This window comes from Ursus maritimus, unplaced genomic scaffold, assembly GCF_017311325.1.
Source record: "Ursus maritimus isolate PB19 unplaced genomic scaffold, ASM1731132v1 scaffold_5, whole genome shotgun sequence".
Lineage (NCBI taxonomy): Eukaryota > Metazoa > Chordata > Mammalia > Carnivora > Ursidae > Ursus > Ursus maritimus.
Window position 1 is genome coordinate 83042391 of NW_024426663.1, and position 21287 is coordinate 83063677.

A 21287-nucleotide genomic window follows, 5' to 3' on the forward strand; every position below is an offset into this window, starting at 1 on the left:
TTTGATTTCTTTGCCAATTTTTATGACTTTTATTTCTTTTTGTTGTCTGCTTGTTGAGGCTAGGACTTCCAGTACTATGCTGAATAACAGTGGTGAGAGTGGACATCCCTGCCATGTTACTGACCTTAGGGGAAATACTCTCAGTTTTTCCCAGTGAGAATGATATTTACTGTGGTCTTTGTGTAAATGACTTTTATGATATTGAGGTATGTTCCCTATATCCCTACACCATGTAGATTTTAATCAAGAAATGATTGTTGTACTTTGTCAAAATTTTTTTGTTTCTGTATCAATTAAGAGGATCATATGGTTCTTGCCCTTTCTTTTAGTAATGTAGTGGTGTCATAGAATTGATTTATGGATGTTGAACCACCTTACAGCCCAGGAATAAATCCCACTTGGTTGTGGTAATTAATCCTTTTAATGTACTATTGGATCCTATTGGCTAGTATCTTGGTGAGAATTTTGGCATCCATGTTCATCAGGAATATTAGTCTGCTGGTTATGGGTCTGTTCAGGTTTTCTATTTCTTCCTGTTTCAATTTTGGTAGCTTATATGCTTCTAGGAATGCATCCATATCTTCCAGATTGCTTAATTTGTTGGCATATATTTATTCATAATATGTTCTTATAATTGTAGTTCTTTGGTGTTGGTTGTGATCTCTCTTCTTTTATTCATGATTTTATAATCTTGGTTCCTTTCTTTTTTTTTCTTTCGATTTGTCTGTCCAGGATTTATCAATTTTATTAATTCTTACAAAGAACCAGCTCCTAATTTTGTTGATCTCTTCTACTGTTCTTTTCATTCATGTTTACTCTGATTTTTATTACTCCTAGTCTCCTGCTTGGTTTAGGCTTTATTAGCTCTTATCTCTCCAGCTCCTTTAGGCATATGGTTAGTATGTGTAGTTCAGACTTTTCTTGTTTCTTGAGAAAGGCTTGTACCACTATGTAATTCTCTCTTAGAAATGACTTTGCTCCATTCCAAAGTTTTTGAACAGTAGTATTTTCATTTTCTTTTGTTTCCATAAATTTTTAAAATTCTTCTTTCATTTCCTGGTAGACATATTAATTCTCTAGTAGGATGTTTTTAACCTCCAAGTATTTATGTTCCTTACCAATTTCCTCTGTGAATGAGTTCAACTTTTAAAGCATTGTTATCTGAAAATATGCAGGGAAGAATCGCAATCTTTTGGTACTGGTTGAGATCTGATTTGTGATCCAGTATTTGATCTATTCTGGAGAAAGTTCCCTGTGCACTACAGAGAATGTGTATTTATTTATTTATTTATTTATTTAGTTAGTTAGTTAGTTAGTTATTATTTTATTCATTCATTTTTTCTTTAGGATGGAAATCTCTGTATATATCTGTGAAGTCCGTCTCGTCCAGTGTGTCATTCAAAGCCCTTATTTCCTTTTTGATCTGCTTAGATGATCTGTCCATTGCTGTAAGTGGGGTGTTAAAGTCCCCAATATTATATTATTATCATCAATGTGTTTCTTTAATTTTTATTAATCAGTTTATCAAATTGGCTGTGGGCATAAATATTTATAATTGTTAGATCTTGTTGTTAAATAGACACTTTAAGTATGATATGGTCTTTGTCTTGATCCCTTACTGCAGGCTTTGGTGTAAAATCTAATTTGTCAGATAGAAGGATTGCTACGCCAGCCTCCTTTGAGGTCCATTGGCATGATAAATGGTTCTGCAGCCCCTCACTTTCAATCTGGAGAAGACTTTCAGTCTAAAATGAGTCTCTTGTAGACAACATATGGATGGGGCTTTCTTTTTTATCCAATCTGATACCCTGTGTTTTTTGATTGGTGCATTTATCCATTTATATTCAGAGTAACTATTAAAGATATGAATTTGTTGTCATTTTATTACATGTAAAGTCACTGTTGTATATTGTCTCTGTCCTTTCTTATATATGTTACTTTTGGGCTCTTGTTGCTTCCAGGTTCCCTTTTAATATTTCTTGCAGGACTGGTTTAGTGATCACAAATTCTATTAGTTTCTGTTTGTTCTTTGAGCTTTTTATCTCCCTTTCCATTCCAAATAAAGTATGCATAAAGTATTCTTGGCTGCATCGTTTTTTCTCATTTAATACCCTGAATATATTATGCCAGTTTTTTCTGACCTGCCAGGTCTCCATGCATAGGTTTTCTACCAGTCTAATATTTCTACCCTTGTATATTAAGGACCTCTTGTCCTGAGACCCCTTGTACATTAAGGACCTCAAGCTGCTTTCAGGATTTTGTCCTTATCTCTGAAATTTGCAAGCCTCGGTATTATATGTCAGGGTTTGATGTATTTTTATTGAGTTTGAGGAGGGTTCTCTGTGCCTCCTGGATTGGAAAGCCCATTTCCTTCCACAAATTAGGGAAGATCTCAGCTATGATTTGCTCAAATATATATTCTGTGTTCCCCCTCTTTCCTTTTCCCTGGGACCCTAATCATTCCAGTATCATTTCGCTTTATGGTATTGTTGATTTTTTGAAGCCTCACCTCATGATCCAGTAGTCATTTTTCTTCCTTTTCTTCAGCTTCCTTACTTTCCATCATTTTTCTTCTATGCAACTGACTCTCTCTTCTGCCTCATTTACCCTAGACATTGGAGATTCCATTTTAGGTTTCATCTCAGTTAAAGGATATTTAATTTCTGCCTGACTAGATTTTAGTTCTTTTATTTCTGCACTAAGGGATTCTCTAGGGTCTTTTATGCTTCTTTCAAGCCCAGATAATATACTTACAATCATCATACTGAATTATAGGTCCATCATCTTATTTTTATCCATATCGATTAAGTTTGTAGCAGAGAGTATTGCCTCTTGTTCTTTCTTTTGTTGTATATATCTCCTTCTTGTCATTTTGTAGAAAGGCTAAGTGACTGAGAGAGCAAAATCAAAAATATGAAACTCGACCCCAGTGAAAAATACACTAGCCATATCTGAAGAGATCAGAAACCCAAAAATAAAAATAAATATGGTTAAAGAAAGAGAATATAATCTAACAGGTGAACGAACTAGTGTAATGCTTTTAGTCCTTGGTGTATTTTTATCTGTTAGAAGACACTAGATTCAAAAATTATAAAGAAAGAAAAACGTATATGTACAAAAATACAACTTAATGTAGTGAAAGGAGGCCAAAAATCAAGAATACATGTATAAAATGTAAATGTAAAATTGAAAATTAACAAAAGGACTTAAAAAAAGAGTTGATAAAATAAGAAACAAGTTGAAAAGGAAAAGAAAAAGAGAAAGAAAGAGAAAAATTTTAAAGTACATGTCTAAAGACTCATGAGAAAAAAACCTAAATTCTTTGTATAATTTTTCCCTAGAGCAGATTTCAGTTTTGTGTAATCCATAAACTTGGTATTAGCCTGATATTCCTGCTGGTCTTCTGGGGGAGAGGCCTATTGCATTGATTCTCAGGTGTCTTTGCTTGGGCAGAGCTGCACTGCCCCTTCTCAGGGCACCAGGTTCAATGCAAGAAGCTTTTATTTGCTCTATGTGGCTCTTGTTCCCTGAAAGATTTCCACAAAGGTTTTAGAGGATTAAAAGAAATGAAAATAAAAATTGTGACCCCCTGATCTCCAGCCCCAGAGCTGATAAATCACAGTCCCAACTCTTCAGTGCACCTTCAGTGAAAAGCAGTCAATAATTTTGTGTGCACCAAAATCTGTGGAGTCCTGCAGTGCACACCTGTGCCAATCTATCCCTTGGGGATAGATGGGTGCCTCACTGTGATTCTGCCACTTTCTGGGCCCCTGCTCAAAGAGATAGCCTCACTGCGCCACATTTCATTTTTTATGGCAACAGCAAGCTGAGATACGAATAGTAGCTTATTGATTATTGCTCACTTCCCTGATCCAATGTTTGGGATCTCTGCCACACTCAGGCACCTCCATTCTTTCTGTGACCCTGGGGATCCTGAGGCCATAGTGTCCCACCTAGGATTCTGCCCCTCTTGGACACCTGAGCACCTTTCAGGCAGGGATGTCCCTCAGAGAAGCAGACATCTAAAAGTTCTGATCTTGGGCTCCATTACTGTATTAATTTATCTTGGTCAGCTCATGGAGACTCCCTCCTGCCATGGTTTATCTTCTGATTTATGCTTTCAGGTTCTCTTTTCCTATTATTTTCAAAAAGATTTTATATATTTATATGAGAGAGAGAGAGAGAGAACAAGCAGAATAGAGGTTCAAAGAGAGAGGGAGAAGCAGACTCCATGCCAAGCAGGAAGCCCTACACAGGGCTCATCCCAGGACCCCAAGATCATAACCTGAACCAAAGTCAGCTGCTTAATGGATTGAGCCACCCAGGCACCACAAGTCATAGCTTTTCTATTTGTAGAATTGTTGCAATTCTTTTCTTAGATCTCAGATTGAATTCACTGGTGTTCAAAATGATTTGATAGATATCCAGCTGAATTCAAGGGACCAGATGAAATGAGGATCCCCTAGTCTTCTGCAATCTTCTCCTCCCCTCCTACCCTTTTTTTTTTCACCTTCTCTCTAATTAACTGTGGCCAGTTCATTCTACCAGTCCTTAGGTCATTTTCAGAGTTATTTTATAGATTTAGCTGTTACTTCAGTATGTTTTCAGGATGAGGTGATCTAAGGATTCTCCTACTCCATCATCTTCAGTCAAACTGATGCTCCTCTAAAATAAGTAACTTTTGGTCTCATTGTTCTTCTTTTTTTTCTGTTTCATTGTTTCATGATATTTTTTGGTTCATTTTTTTCTACTTTGCTTTTGATTGACTCTTAACTTCCTATTTCAAAGACTCTATTTTTCTCTTTAAGCAATACGTTTGTTTAGGCACATACGTTTTGATAAGATGTTTTCATTAGCCTTCAGGTAAAGATGTTTCTACTTTTACTTATGCTTTCTTTTTGATTCATCGGTTATAAAAATGTTAATTTTCATATAATTGGGGATTGTCTTTAAACTTTTTAAATAATTTTTATTTCAATGTCCTGTAGAGTTAGAATTTTTAATTTTTTTATTTCGTTACATTAGTCATCATACAGTACATCATTTGTTTTTGATGTAAAGTTCCATGATTCATTGTTTGCCTTTAGCACCCAGTGCTCCACGCAACATGTGCCCTCCCTAATACCCATCTCCATCCTATCCCAATCCCCCACCCCCACCCCTCTGAAACCCTCAGTTTGTTTCCCAGAGTTCATCATCTCTCGTGGTTCATTCCCCCTTCTGTTTATCACCCCTTCATTCTTCCCCTCTTTCTCCTACTGATCTACCTGCTATTTCTTATGGTCCATAAATGAGTGAAACCATGTGATAATTGCCTTTCTCTGCTTGACTTATTTCACTTAGATTTTTAAATGGTTATTGAGACCTGTTTACCCAGCACATGTTATGTCTTAGGATTTGTTCCTTATGCAATTTTTTTAAATGTGCATTTTAAATTTCAGGGAGTAGTATTCTCTGCATGTCAATTAGGTAAAGGTGATGGATGTTTTTCAAGGACTCTATAGCCCTATTGATCTTCTGAATACTCATTCTAAGAATTACGGAGCAACAGGTATGAATTTCTTTCTCTCCTTTCAGTTGTTCAGTTTTTGTTTCATGCCTTTTAAACTCTGTAATTAATAAATACACATTAAGGATTGTTACGCTGTTTCATGAATTGGCCCTTTAAACACTGTGAAATATATGCTTTATTTCTGGGAACATTTCCTTATTATGTTTTTCCCCATCATGTTGTGTTTTTTTCTAGAGTTGTTCAAGGTTCACCACCAGACTTCACACCAGTTTCTCATATGATTTCTTCACTGTCTGATGTTCGTATTGAGTAGGCTTATAGTCTGAGGATGTTCTCATGACAACAAAAGTCCCTTAAATCTTGTTTAGGAGAAATGGGTTTTCTAAGTCTTTGATAGTTCAAAGATTAGTCTGGTGGTTATAAAATATGTGGGTCATTTTTTTCCCTTTAATTGAATACACTTTTATATTCTCTTCTTTTATGACATATTGCTGTCAAGAAGTCTATTAAAGTATTAAATTTCCTTCATTTTAGGAAAATTAAAATATAGTCAAAATCAGGCATATGAGCTAGTACAGTAACTCCCTTCCTTGTCTGTTGATTCAGTGGCACAGGATCCCAATCTGACCAGGAGGTAGTTTTAACTTCCAGCTTATTGGAATCACTGTTGTGTCTCCTATTGGAAGCATTTATTTGAAACTTTGACCTCTAGGTCAGCAGAACATAAAAACAGGGAAACAGGAAGCAAAAATGTTGCTGGTAAGTAACTAGGGATAATACTGAGCTGTTTCACTTCAATTTGCACTCCTTGATTCCTGTACCAACGAATCCTGGTTATCAGAGAAACAGCACATACATATTTGACACTGATTCAGAGCACATACGATCTTCTGGGGAACCTTCCCCAGTGCTTCAAATGATTGTCACATAGTTGGCACTATATTAAGTCTTCAAAAGGCCATTCCACTGTTCTATTAAGCCAGCTTCCTCATGGTGGTGAGGAATGTGGTAGGAACTGTGAATTCTGTGATAATGGGCCCATTGCCACATGTCTTTTGCTGTGAAGTGTATTTCTTGATCAGAAACAATGCTGTTCCGTGGAATACCATGGCAATGGATAAATCCTTCTGTATGTCCAGAGAGTAGTTTTCACAGTGGCCTTGCCTTGCAGGGAAAGCAAATCTGTATACAGAGGAAGTGTTTATTCAGGAATAAAAGAATAAAATGAAAACAATAAAAGAATAAAAACATTCAAGAAGGAAGAATAAAATGTTGCCCTTTCCATGAAAGAAGCACCCCAATGTAATTAATATTCTTCTATGTGAGTGGATGATTACTCCAGGAAATGATGTCATTTGAGGAACTCAGAGCTGGTCTTTGCTTCTTGTAGATTGGGCACTCAGCATTTTCTGTAGCAAGGTTGCCCTTCGGAGGTGGGAATCAATGTTTCTGAGGTCATGCATAACCTGTCCTTTCCACCATGACCACTTTGTTAATGAGCCCAGTGGATGAAGATAGGGTGACTAAGGAAATTGACTGACTGGCTGGTATCCAGAAAAGGTGTTTTCCTATCCAACTGATTATTAAAAACTTTTGCTGAGGCAACCATTTGGTGACCATTCATAAGGGACACAAATTTTTATATTCTTTCAGAGAGTTCTATCCATATACCTCTTCTCCAAATTGTTTTGTCACCAATTTTCCAATCATGTTCTTTCCAAGTCCTTGACTATATAGCCAATCCATTAGCCACAGTCTCTGAATTGGTATATCATCACAAATCTGACCATTTCTCTCTCCCAGCAAAGTGAACAAGCAGGTCCACTGCCCTAAATGTTTCCTGGTGGGGAATTTTTCCTTTACCATTGTTTCTCAGGGATGTCCATAAGGGAGACTATAGTGCTTTACCTATCCACTGCTGGGTGACACTTGCATATAGTGGAGAGCCATGTGTAAACCAGGCCTGAATCTTCTTCTGTCAGTTGATTGGAAGAAATGCTAATGAGACTGATAGAGGGAAGACAGTATAGCAGGAATGGGGATCATGGTCATTTAGGCCACTTCTACATGTAAACGTCCTTGTGACTTTAGAGATTGTCTGAGTCAATCACATATATACCACTTCTACTTGATAATGAAATGTAGGTGTACATGCCCAACACTATGGCTTGATGAGTTAGAAAACTTCCAGTTCATCATGGGCGGCTCAGATTGCACAGTAACTTGGTAGCTCATGGTCACGTGTTTGGTTTGCAATGAAGCATAGTAACATGTAAATAACTGTTTCTCAAAAAACGAGTAGTCTCCTATAGGTGAAGGCAGAAAATTGCTTCAAAATCCTAAAAACCTTCAGTGTGATTCACTTAAAGAGGTCTATTAAAGGCTCTAAATGTCATCACTGTTTTTCACCAACACTTCAAGAACCACTGGGTCTGGTGGATCCTATGGCCCACATGGTAGAGCAGCTTTTACAGAAGCCTGGGTGTGATACAAACCCTTTTGTTTTGGACCTCATTCAAATGATAAGTGGGCTTGAGTAACACACCAAAATGGGGAATATGTTCTCTCTGAAATCCAAAGAGGCCCATTCAATATCCCGCTGTAAATATTGGATAGAACAGCCAGTCACAATATAATGGGGGGGGGGGGGAAGGAAAGGAAAGCAAAGCAAAGAAAAAAAGACAGAGAGAGATATATAAATAATACAATAAAATAACTAAATATGGCATACATATACAGAACACTCTACCTCTCCCCTCCAAACAACAAACAAACAAGCAAACAAAAAACCAAACATCCATAGGAGAAGGAAGGGAAGAATGAAGGGGGGAGGGTAAACAGAAGGGGGAATAAACCATGAAAGACTATGGACTCTGGAAAACAAACTGAGAGCTTCAGAGAGGAGGGGGTGGGAGATTGGGATAGGCCAGTGATGGGTATTAAGGAGGGCACATGTTGCATGGTGCACTGGGTGTTATACTCAAATAATGAATCATGGAACACTACATCATAAACTAAGGATATACTGTATGGTGACTAACATAACAAAATAAAAAAAATTATTAAAAAAATGACATACACCTTCTTCTCAATGGCAGAAGGGACATTTAGCAGAATTGATCTTACCTTTCAGCAAAGTCTGGCCACTGATTTTGATAAGGTTTATTGCAGGCGGGTCTGGTGCTTGTGTCCATGGTGCAATATCTGGAGCCTGGGTCCATGGGACTGGCCTAGATTCTAGGCCCACCATGGTATGCCTGATTATGAAATGAGCCTGAGGCTTGCTTGGTGCCTCAGGGGAGGTCCTGGAGCCTTGGTCTGTATGGTCCTATTTGGTATTGGGTACCACTTGAGGTCTAGAGCCTGGGTTCATGGGGGTCTATCTGGAACGTAGGTCCATTGGAATTTGCCTGGGTGCCTGGGACCATTGGGGCCCTCCTGGAGACTGAGTTTTCAGGAAGTGGCTTGGGGCCTGGGACTGTGTGGGCCAGGTTGGTGCCAGAGTCCATTGGGGCCAACCTGGCACTAAGGTCCATTGGTATGTGCTTTGAACCTGGTCCAAGAGAGAAAGCCTGAATTCTGGAACTTTAGGCGAACTCCTGCCAATAAGATTTAGTTAGCTGTGTACGGCTTCTGAGTCCATGGAGGGGCTGGTGTGGAGCTTGAATCTGCTGGGGTTGAACAGTACTCGGGTACAAGGAATCAGCATTTTATCGCAATTCATGGGGGAAAACTTGGAGCACAGGTCTACGGGGACCAGCCTGAAATTTTGTTTCATAAGAGCTGACCTGACACTGGGGCAGATCTGGAGCCCACGTCCCTTGAGGACAGCCTGTCATGGGCATTTCCTGATGGGGGGTTGTAGCCTGAGATCTTAAGGGCATCCTTGTGGAATAATTCTGTGAAACCAGCATGGCATCTGAATGTACTGGATTGGGCCTAGAACCAGGTCTTGGTGACAGACTGGAACTTGGTTTTGGGAGAAAGGCTGGAGTCTGGGGTTTCAAGAGACTGTGTTCTAAGCGGCTAGCCTGGCACTGAGGTTTACTGAGGTGGGCCTGATGCTGAGGTCTGCAGTGAAGTTGGGAGCTTAATTCACTCTTTTTTCCTCCTTCTCTTTCTTTCTTTCTTTCTTTCTTTCTTTCTTTCTTTCTTTCTTTCTTTCTTTCTTTCTTTCTCTTTTCTTTCTTTCTTTCCCCTTTCCTTTTCTTTCTCAGCACTGTGCTGCAGGTGCTTTAAGGTGAGTAATGTGGGGACAGAAAAACTGTTTTTCCTATCCCTATCACTGTGTATTTTCTCTTTTCTGTGCTCCACTTTGCTGTTGGAATCTCCCACCTGGATTCTGAAACTCTCCTGAAGAGAGTTTTGTGCATGCATGGCTATCAAATTAGTGATTCCATGAGGGGATGAGGGCTGAGACATCTTACTCCTCCATGTTGTTGATGTCATTCTCTAATAATTTACTGCATTATTATTTTGTATCATGCTTTCATTTTTCTCTTTGAAACTTCTAAGTATATTTATCTTAATGTTTTCTTTAGACTCTTCCATAAAATTAATGCCAGCATGGGGAGTTTGAAGACAGCAGAGTTGAAGGATCCTGAGATCCCCTCTCCACACAGACACACTAAGGCAATAACTGCATCTCTATGCCTGATTCTGAAAGTGACTTGAAGTATGACAGATCAGATCTTTCACAGCTAGTCGTAGATGAAAGCCCCATCAAATATAGTAGGATGGGTGGAGACATGGTGGGGAATCAGACACCCAGCATGACTAACTATGCTTGGGAAGGACATCATAAACATGAAGAAGCCAGAGCATCAGACCTCACACCAGGAACCCATGGCACTGAGAATCTGCGTTGGGAAGATGAAATCCTATAACATCTGGCTTTGAAAACCAGCAGAGCTAAATTCTGGAAGCTTTAAAACTCAGTGAGGCTTAACTCTGGCAGCTTTAAAGGTCTGTGTGCTTAACTCCAAGAGTGCCAGAGTGCAAAAGGATGCAGAGTCCACACCCCTTAAGAACCAGCATGATAAATAACTGAGCTGAGATATAGCATGAAAGCAGAAGTTTGAAAAGTGCTTGGGGTAGACATGAAGATTTATTGACTAATCTAAGTGCATGTGACAAAAGAACAGAGATCAATAGGAAATGTATCCAGGAACAAAAGTTCTGGTGGGTATCATTTCTTTCCCACTCCCTCAGCCTAGATAACAACACTTGAGGGAGTCAGCACTAACACTCTCTATCTACCTTGCTAATGCCTTGTGCACCATCCTTCCATTCTCCATCCCATCTAACCAAGACAGGAATTCTATCAAGGCAGCCCCTTCTCCACCACACCCTACAGATAACCCCAACTGTGCCACTCTGAAGTGACTCCTTCCCTGGGAAGGGGGGATAAATAAACACATTCATCAGCAGTTCCAGCATTGTGATCACTTAGATGGCTGTGCAGGGAGCATGCTTTGTCTTTTGCTGTGCCTACAGGTGTGGCAGAGAGGCTAATTGCAGACAGGTGGACTAAGCACTTGCCCCACCCTCCAAGAAGCCTGCAGCAACCTCAGAAAGACATCTCTGTAGCAGAAGAACCAAATTACCCTGTGCACCCACAGCAGGCAACGTGTATCTTTGCAGTTGGCTGGGCTGAAGGCAATCATTGCTCAGCTATAGTAGGAGAATGCACACAACCCACACAGAAGACACCCCTGGAGCACCTGGTTTTGGTGACCGGGGAGATTGTACTTTAGAGCATCACAGGACCTCTTCTACACACTGTCACTGATTTTAAGACCAGGGGATGTAGCTGACCTATCTAATGCATAGAAACAAACACAAAGACTTATATAAAATGAGATAAGTTACATAAAATGAGGAGATAGATGAGTATGTCCCAAATGAAAAAAACAAGACCAAAATCACAGTAAAAGAGCTAAATAAAATGGATATTTCACACTATGTGTGCTAAAGAATTCAAGGTAATGGTCATACATCCATTTCTGTATCATTTAGGAACAATGTTGGGTTTGAGGTTGGTGTTGAGGGGAATAATTACTGTGACTTTAAGAGTGCTGATAGACTTCAGATGTGAGGCCTTCTGGCCAAGCATCTGTGATTTCATAATATTAGAGCAGTTGCTGTACTCCTGTGGGTTGCAGCTTTCTAAAAGTTTGCTGTGGCTGAAGCCAAGAAAGAAGGCATATGCAGATTTCTACAGAAATTATGACTCCATGGAAGATTGTGAGGACATAAAGAAAGCTGGTATCTTTCAGAGTGCAAAGTGATTTTGCAATGTAAAGAATTAGTTTAGGTTTAGTTCCATGGAGGATTGTCGCTGATCTATGTTCCTGCTCTATGAAACATCAATGTTGGGTTCTGGCATAGTTTTTATTTTTTTAAATATTTTATTTATTTATTTGAGAGAAATAGAGAGAGAGTGATAGAACCAGTGTGAAGGAGAGGAAGAAGCAGGCTCCCTGCTGAGCAGGGAGGCTGACATAGGACTTTGACCAGAGCCTAAGGCAGATGCTTAACCAATATGAGCCACCCAGGTGCCCTGAAATAGTTTTCTTGATAAATAAACAAGTATCAAATAATTTTTAAAAATGGTCATCATGATACTCACAAACTTGAAGAACAAGTGGATAAACTCAGTGAGAACTTCGACAAAGAGATAGGAAATACAAAAAAAGATCAGTTGGAGCTCAAAATTTCAATAACAGAAATTTTTAAAAAATGCATTGAAGGGAATAAAAAACAAATTAGAGGAGCATGTGAACAAATCAGCAACCTTGAAGGCAAGGTGATGGAAAACAAAGCAGCTGAACAGCAAATAAATAAATAAATAAATAATCAGAATTAGTTAAGGGAAGTCAATGTAATAACATTTACATTATAGGGATCTCAGAAGGAGAGGAGAGAGGAGACAAAAACCTTATTTGAAATAATAGCTGGCTGAGTAATATATCTTACTATTCATGACAACATGGGTGGAACTAGAGGGTATTATGTTAAGCCAAATAAGTCAATTGGAGAAAGACAATTATCATATGATTTCACTCATATGTGGAATTTAAGAAACAAAACAGAGAATCATAGGGGAAGGGAGGTAAAAATAAAATAAGACAAAATCAGAGAGGGCAACAAACTATAAGAGACTCTTAACTCTAGGAAACAAACATGTTTGCTTGAGGGGCGGTGGGTGACGGTATAGGGTAACTGGGTGATGAGCATTAATGAAGGCACATGATGTAATGAGCACTGGGTGTTATATGCAACTGATGAATCACTGAATTCTACCTCTGAAATTAATAATACACTATATGTTAATCACCTGAATTCAAATAAAATAATTTTTAAAAATGAAATAATAGCTGCAAATGTACCTAATATGGGGAATAAGAGAGAACCCAGGCCCAGAAAGAACAGAAAGTCCCTAAGATGAATCCAAAAATGTCTACAGCAAGACACATAATAATTAAAATGTTAAAAGTAATAATAGAGAATTTTAAAAGTAACAAGAGGGAAGAAAACAGTTACATACAATGGAAGTATATGAGGCTATCAGATGAACCTTATATCAAAACAACCTTTACAGTCCAGAAGGGATTGGCATAACACATTAAAAGTGCTAATAGAAAAACCCTACAGCCAAGAATACCCTACCTGGCAAGCTTATCATTCACAACAGAAAGTGGGATAAACAGTTTCCTAGTCAAACAAAAATTAATGGAGTTTATCAACACTAAGCCAATATTATAAGAAATGTTTAAGTGAATCTTTTTAGTTGAAAGGAAAGACCTGAAGTAGAAGTATGAAAATTATGAAAAGAAAAAAAAATCACAGGAAAAGCATAGTGTAAAGGTAGGAGATTAACATTTATAAAGCTAGGATAGAGGTTCCAAGGACGAGAGTGTGGATATCTTTGGGGGTCCATTATTCTGCTGCCCATAGTGTTCAACCCAAGTATGATCAAAGAAACAAGGAGTCCATTGGGAACTTCATTTCCTGGATGAAAAGACAGAGACTCTGCTCCTTTTTTTTCCAGCTAGAGACATGAGTATGGGGACAAGATATCTGGAGCAGCTGCAGCAGCCACCTTGTAACAAGGAGACATCAAGAATGAGGACAAAAAGTCCACATACAAAGGGTGGTGGGATTGGCGAGTAGGTAGCACCTGGGTTCTTGATGACAGCTTTGAACAGTAGGACAAATACCAGTGATTGATTTTGTCTGGATGGCTTGTCAGTTGAGGTAAAATAACTATTTTTTTAAAGCAGTCTGTCTAGTTTTCTGTCATTGGCAACTAAAAGCAATTCTGAATGATATGTTACTCCTAGCCTTAATTTCTGGAACTCTACCGTGGGACATATCTCTGCTTTTGCATGCTTAAAATGTAGTATAGACTAAGCTGATTAAATTCATTTATACAGTAATTCATAATAAATGTCTTCAGTCATGGCAAAAAAAATAAAATAAAAAAATAAAACACAAATGCAATAAAATCAATTCAATATAGAAAAATTAATCAAGGGTATAGAAAATAAAATGAGGTAAACAGTGACATCATATGTATAAAATGTGGAGTTGGCAGTACAAATTTTGTGCTTTTAGAATGTCTTTGAACTTAAGCAACCAACTTAATATAGACTGTTATGCACATAAGACATTATGTATGAACCCAATTGCAACCACAAAACAAACAAGAAAAAAACATTAAAAAACAAAAGCAAAAAACTAAAACAAAACACCCTATAATAAATACATAGAGAATAAAGAGGAAGGAATCCAAGCATAACACTAAAGAAAGCCATGAAACCACAGGAAGAGAGCAAAAATGAAAATATAATGTTCAGAAGCAGGGCAGGGTGTGGGAAACAACAGAGAATAAAGCAGCCAAGTGCTAGCAGTGGTAACACTACCTCTCTTTATCTGGAGGGGAGGGAGTGGTATGTACAGAACCAATAGAGCTGCCCAAAGGGTTTATGACCTTGGTGAAGGAATGCAGCCGCTCCCCAAACCCAGCCTGGTTGGAGCAGGACCATAAATACTCTGAACTCTTCCCTCTTTCCTCTGATCTGCAGGTTCCTCTCACAATTCAAATATAACAGGAAGCCAGAATACAAGGGAAATGGGGTAATGAAGCCTGAATAGTGGTCCACACAGGTCAGGAGAGTGACGGGTCAAACATAGACTAACTAGCACAGAACCCATGGCAGTGGCCCACAGCATCCAGGTGCTCCTTCTCTGAGGCCACTGCAGAAGATCTGTCAAGGAGCTGTGAAACAGAAAAAGCTTGCCTTCCTTTTTACTGTTCCTCCTTTACTCATTAAGGTCTCTACTCAAATGCCCCCTTGACAGAGATGTCTTCCCTGACCATACTATATAAAAAAACATCCATCTCTATCTTTCCTCCCTGCTTCATTTTTCTTCATATCACTTATCAACATGTTACATATTGAGTATTTATTATTTCTCATGTTCCCCAACTGAAATATAAGCTCCATGAAAGCACTGATTTTCTTTTTTTCCACTGCTTTAGCTCCAGTGTCTAAAACAGTACCTTCCATATAGTAGATTCTCAGAAAAAAAAAATCTTGAACAAATGAACAAACATGGTCTCTAATGTCATATCCACCTGAACATGCATGAAGAAACTCTGATGCTTTTTCATACCTCAACAAAAAATCATTGAATTGTCACCACAAAACCACTGTCTTCTACCATGATTTTCTCTACTCAAACTTAGAGGTTAGTGAGGCATGCTCAAAAACTGTTGGAAAAAGCAAGACCTTGACCAATTGCTCATGTGCTTTAGGGATTTTAGTTTTCAAGATATTTCATATGAAAATTTGTATGCCTTTGACTTTTTTTGTGCAATTTATTGAGTTGGTGATTACAGTCTAAATGTTCTAAATTGTAAAACAAAACAAAACAAAACAAAATGTCCAGCTAATTTCTTGTGGTGAGATGACTGCCTTAGTTATTTTTATATCCAGCTGACTCAAGTCAGAGAACCATCTGAAAAGTGTTTCTCTTCAAATACTTCTTGTCCCTGTCTTCTCCAATTTCATGTCCATTTTCCATTTGTAGCATCTCAGAGTCTCTGGGCACCTGAAATGGTGGTTATCTTGTCTTTTTCATTAAAGCTTCATTTTCTTTCATCTTATCCCCCATAGAATACTAGTTTTCATCTTAAAGTAATTTATTCAGTTACAAAGTTTTATTTTCATAGTGTATTTATTAATGTGGTTGACTTCTTAAAATATTTTATTTACTTATTAGAGAGACAGAAAGAGAGAGAGCACAAGCGTGAGTGGCGAAAGGACTGAGAGAGAGGAAGAGGGAGGAGCAGACTCCATGCTGAGCAGGGAGCAAGACACAGGGCTTGATCCAGGACCCTGGGATCATGACCTGAGCTGGAGGCAGACACTTAACCCACTGAGCCATCCAGGCAGACCAATATGGATGATTTCTGTAAATATACTGGGTATTGTATTTAACTGATGAATCATTGAACATTATATCAAAAACTAATGATGAACTATAACTTGGCTAATTGAATTAAATTTAATAAAAAATAAATGAGCAAATAAATAAAATATTTATTTATTTATAGAAGCCGCTTAGGTTGTTCTACAACAAAATATATGCATTTTGGAGAGCTGTTACAGTAGAAGATAGACATTTAAAATTATGAATATGAGAATGGAAATAAGGGAAAGGACCACAATTTAATTAGGATTGAATCACAATTCTTCTGAATGATCATGTACTTAATTATTTTAATGATTTCCCTTAAAGGATTAAGTCACATTACGTAATGGTGCTCCTCCAACAAGAGGGTGTCACACACACATAGTCGAAAGTCCAAGATGAGTGCTTTCCTGATCCATCTGGAAAACTATCTGCTGTGAATTTCACAGGGTTAAAATGTTCACTTCCATGAGTTACATATAAAAATAGAACTCTTTATTAAAACCGTCAAACATAAGTAACATGCTTTATGAACACATATTAGTTAACAGAAACTCTTCAATTAGGACTATCTTCTCTCATTGAGTATACCTCCCTTCTTTCCTAGTGTCACCTTCCAAACACAGTCTTATGTGTGGAGTATTTTTGGAGTACCAGAGTGCTGTGGCACCACCAAATGGTGGTAACAGCCCATGCTAGTATCCGTTACGTGACACTCCTCTTATTTGAGATGGCTTAGAGATAATTTTTATTCTTCAGTGAAGTGGTATTTTGACTCAGTTTCAAGGATTCCCTCAGCCTTTCCTCTAGGAATTCTGAAGGGGCCATGTTTAATATTGTTGGCACAGTTGAAATTTGACATAAAATTGCAAGTTTTCCAGAACTCAGCTTTGTTTCTCAGTAATACAATGTCAATTGATGGCTTCTGAGATATTTAAAGGGTGACTTGTTAAGTTGTTGGGGATCCTTCTGAGGGTGTCCTATTCACTGGAAAACTGTTTTTATGTTACTTCAGTTATTTTTTTAAAGATTTGATTTCTTTATTTATTTGATAGAGAGAGAATGCACAGAAGCAAGGGAGTAGTGGGCTCCCTGCTGAGCAGAGAGCACGATGTGGAGCTCAATGGTATATTTTCAATTTTTTTGGAAATATATCAACACTTTGGAAACACCTATAATGCCTCCTGCTTTAAATTTTATTGTGTTATAAATATTTTCTATCATTCATATTTTATATCACAAATATGAGTCTTTTTTTAATTTTTACTTTCCGTTTACTCTGTGCTCAAATGTTTTAAATTATGAACTATTCCAAACATAAAGTTTATTTTCTACTGTCTTAAAAAAAAAGAGCATTAGTTTTTGCTAGCCACCTTGAACTGTTCTATTATATACATTACAAAGGGATCAGGTAACTTTAACACTCAGAAATTATTTTGCAAGGCAGGTGTAGAAAATTAGGTCAATAATTAGATCAGTGGCTTACAAACCTTGGTAAACATGACAATCACTAAACGGACTGCCAGTCAGATTCTTGAGCCCATTTTAACAGATTCTAATTCTGCTAATCTGAGATGGGCACAACAGTGGTATATTTTTTGACATCAGCAAACAATTCTAATGCACATAATCAGAAAACCACTCTTTGGAAGCACTTACATTGAATGAAGACTATTTTTTACAGGAGTAAGAGGAATTAATAGTTCTGTTAGATAGATAGAACAAAGCAACACTGCTAAATTTATCTGATTCCTCATGTATCATCATACCCATTAATTAATTTTAGAGGGAATTATCCTGAGGTATCTATGTGCTTTGTTTGTTTGTGTTTTTGTGTTTTTTTTTGTTTGTTTGTTTTTTCATTCTAGAGATGCAGACACTGACCTTTTTTCATGGAATCAACATGAAACTTTTGGAAATGCTAAAGTGCACATTACCATCAAGTATGAATCATGAAGATAATTGATGTACACAGTTCCTTGTCCTTTTTCAGCACATCATATAGGAAGATCAGAAATAAATTTTAAGATGGAGAAAGGAAACAATAAACTTTTTTTTTTCTTTTCTGCAGATAAACTCAGTAAAGTGAGTGGACTTTCCCAGGATCTTGAAGGGATTATTGTTATTATTTTTTTTAACTGACAAAATGCCCCTTTGCTGATACATCTCTGTTTTGCCTATGAGTGACAGTGGGATTTCTGCCATTTACATGGAGGACTGACACCTCCCCATTAACATTTTCAGTGCACTTAGAACTTCCCTGTTTCTAAGACTGTAGGCAAGAGGGTTTAGGAGTGGAGTGAGGACAGTTCCAAACAGAAAGAGACCCTGATTCAACTTTGGAGTATGGGCAGAACCAGTTCTCATGTAGATGCACATACCTGGACCAAAATAGAGACCCACCACACAGAGATGAGAGGAACAGGTGGCCAGAGCCTTGTTCCTGCCTTCTGGGGAGTTAATTCAGAGTACAGCAAGGAAGATGACAACATAGGAAGCCAAGATGAGAGATAAGGGCAGCAGCAGAACAAGGATGCTTGTTATGACCACTGCCTTCTCATAGACTGAGATATCCTCACAGACGATCCTAAGCACAGCCATGACTTCACAGAAGAAGTGGGGAATCTCTCTGGGGCTACGGATATTAAAATGCAAGGTAAAAGCAGTGTGGCCTAGTGAAGTAAGTGCCCCTCCAGCCCAAGACATGGCAATCATCTGTAAGCAAACCCTAGGGTTGATAATGATTGGGTATCGGAGAGGTTCACATATAGCCACATAACGATCAAAGCACATGAGAGTTATAAGGATGCATTCTGCAATGGCCACACTCAGGGAGAAGAAAATTTGAGTCCCACAAGCCAGGAATGATATGCTCCGCCATCCAGAGAAGAAGTTGGCCATCATCTTGGGGAAAATGCTAGAGATCAATGTTAAGTCCATCAAAGAGAGCTGACTGAGAAAGAAGTACATGGGGGTGTGGAGGTGGGAATACAACCAAATGAGGAGGATCAGAAGAGTGTTGCCAATGAAGGCAGCCGTGTAGATCAGGAGAATGATGGAGACCATGGCTGTGATGTGTTTAAATTCAGGGTAAATACCAAGGAGAATGAAATCTGTGGTTTCTGTCTCATTCCCACTCCTCATGGCTCTGCCTAATGACAATAGAGAGAGAGTGGATTCATTAAAAATATCATAGAAATGAAGCAGTTTCTTGTTAAAGTTTAAGAACAATGGCAAATATAAAAATATTTTGAATCAGTTCTTACTATTTTTTCTATATTCCTTATCCAAGATTTAATGTGCATTTAGAAACCAGAGTGTACATATTAAATGCATTCCATTAACTTTATGTATTAGAGGTGTTTTCATATAAAGGCAAGAAACAACAAATGTTGAAGAGGATGTGGAGGAAGAGTATCCCTCTTACACTGTTGTTGGGAATGCAGGTTGGTACAGCTACTTTGGAAAACACTGTGGATGTCACTCAAAAAGTTAAAAATAGAGCTACCTTATGACCCAGGATTTTCACTACTGGGGTAAATGATACAGACATAGTGAAGAGAAAGGCCATATGCACCCCAGTGTTCACAGCAGCATTGTCCACAATAGCCAAACAGTGGAAGGAGCTGAGATGCCCTTCAACAGATGAATGGATAAAGAATATATGGTCCATATATACAATGGAATATTACTCAGCCACCAGAAAGAATGATTACCCGACATTTGCATCAATAGGGATGGGACTGGGGGAGATTATGCTAAGTTAAATAAGTCAAGCAGAGAAAGACAATTATATATGGTTTCACTCATTTGTGTAACATAATGAATGGCAGGGAGATCAGTAGGAGAAGGAAGGGAAAAATTAAGGGCGTGACTAAACAGAGGGGGAAATGAACCAGGAGAGACTATGGACTCCAGGATATAATCTGAGGGTTTTAGAGGGGAGGGTGGTGGGTGGATCGGCTAGCCCAGTGATGGGTATTAAGGAGGGCATGTATTGCATGGAGCACTGGGTGTTATATGCAAACAGTGAATCATGGAACACTACATCAAAAACTTACGGTGTACTGTATGGTTTTCCAGGTAATTACACAAAGAATATAAAAATACTAATTCAAACGGATACATGCACCCTAATGTTTATAGTAGCATTGTCTACATTAGCCAGACATTTGAAATAGCCCAAGGGCCCATTGACTGATGAATGGATAAAGATGTAATACACACACACACTCACACACACACACACACACACACACAATAGAATATTACTCAGCCACAAAAATTAATGAAATATTGCTCTTTCCAAGGGCATAGATGGATCTGGAGAGTACTATGCTAAGTGGAATAAGTCAGTCAGAGGAAAGCAAATGTCATTTGATTTCACTCATATGTGGAATTTAAGAAACAAAACAAATGAATGAAGGAAAAATAAAAGAGAGAGAGAGCCAAACTAATAAACAGAGTCAGCTATAGAGAACAAATTTATGGTTACCAGGGCTGATGGGGTAAATGGTGATTGGGATTAAAGGGTGCACTTGTTAAGCCGAGCACTGAGTGTTGTATCTAAGAGTTGAATCACTATATTGTACACCTGAAACTAATAATGTATGTTAACTTAGTGGACTTTAAATAAAAACTTAAAAAACAAACAAAAGAAGAATGAATTAATACAAATAATTGTATCCCTATTTTACTAATAAGAGCAGCGGAGCTGAGAGAGATTGGGTAATTTTCCAATGGCAGAAGAACCATGAGGAAACCCTGACAATATGATTCTAGAGCCTACTGATGTACCGAAGAATGTTTCTCAAAGTTGTCTGCTCAACAGAATCAAAGAAGACTACTATAAAAAATACAGATTTCGGGCGCCTGGGTGGCACAGTGGTTACGCGTCTGCCTTCGGCTCAGGGCGTGATCCCGGCGTTCTGGGATCGAGCCCCACGTCAGGCTCCTCCGCTATGAGCCTGCTTCTTCCTCTCCCACTCCCCCTGCCTGTGTTCCCTCTCTCGCTGGCTGTCTCTATCTCTGTCAAATAAATAAATAAAATCTTAAAAAAAAAATACAGATTTCTGGCATGCCTGGGTGGCTCAGTTGGTTAAGTGTCTGCCTTCGGTTCTGGTCATGATCTCTTAGTCCTGGAATGAAGCCCAGAGTCAGGGTCCGTGCTTAGCAGGGAGTCTGCTTTGCCCACTCCCTCTGCCCCTCCCCCCTGCTTGTGTTCTGTCTCTCTGTCTCTCTCTCTCTCAGAAAGAAAGAGAAAGAAAGAAAGAAATTAATTCCTTTTTTTGAA

The 21287-nt window shown here is 38.4% G+C and overlaps 1 protein-coding gene across 1 annotated transcript; it reads right to left on the minus strand.

Moving 5' to 3' along the window:
* Window positions 1-17833: 17833 nt before the first annotated feature.
* LOC103680327 (olfactory receptor 2M5-like) lies at window positions 17834-19433 on the minus strand. The gene is given in 1 exon segment (XM_008709868.2): window positions 17834-19433. A coding segment is annotated over 1 exon segment (939 nt). The 5' UTR covers window positions 19139-19433; the 3' UTR covers window positions 17834-18199.
* Window positions 19434-21287: the final 1854 nt, after the last annotated feature.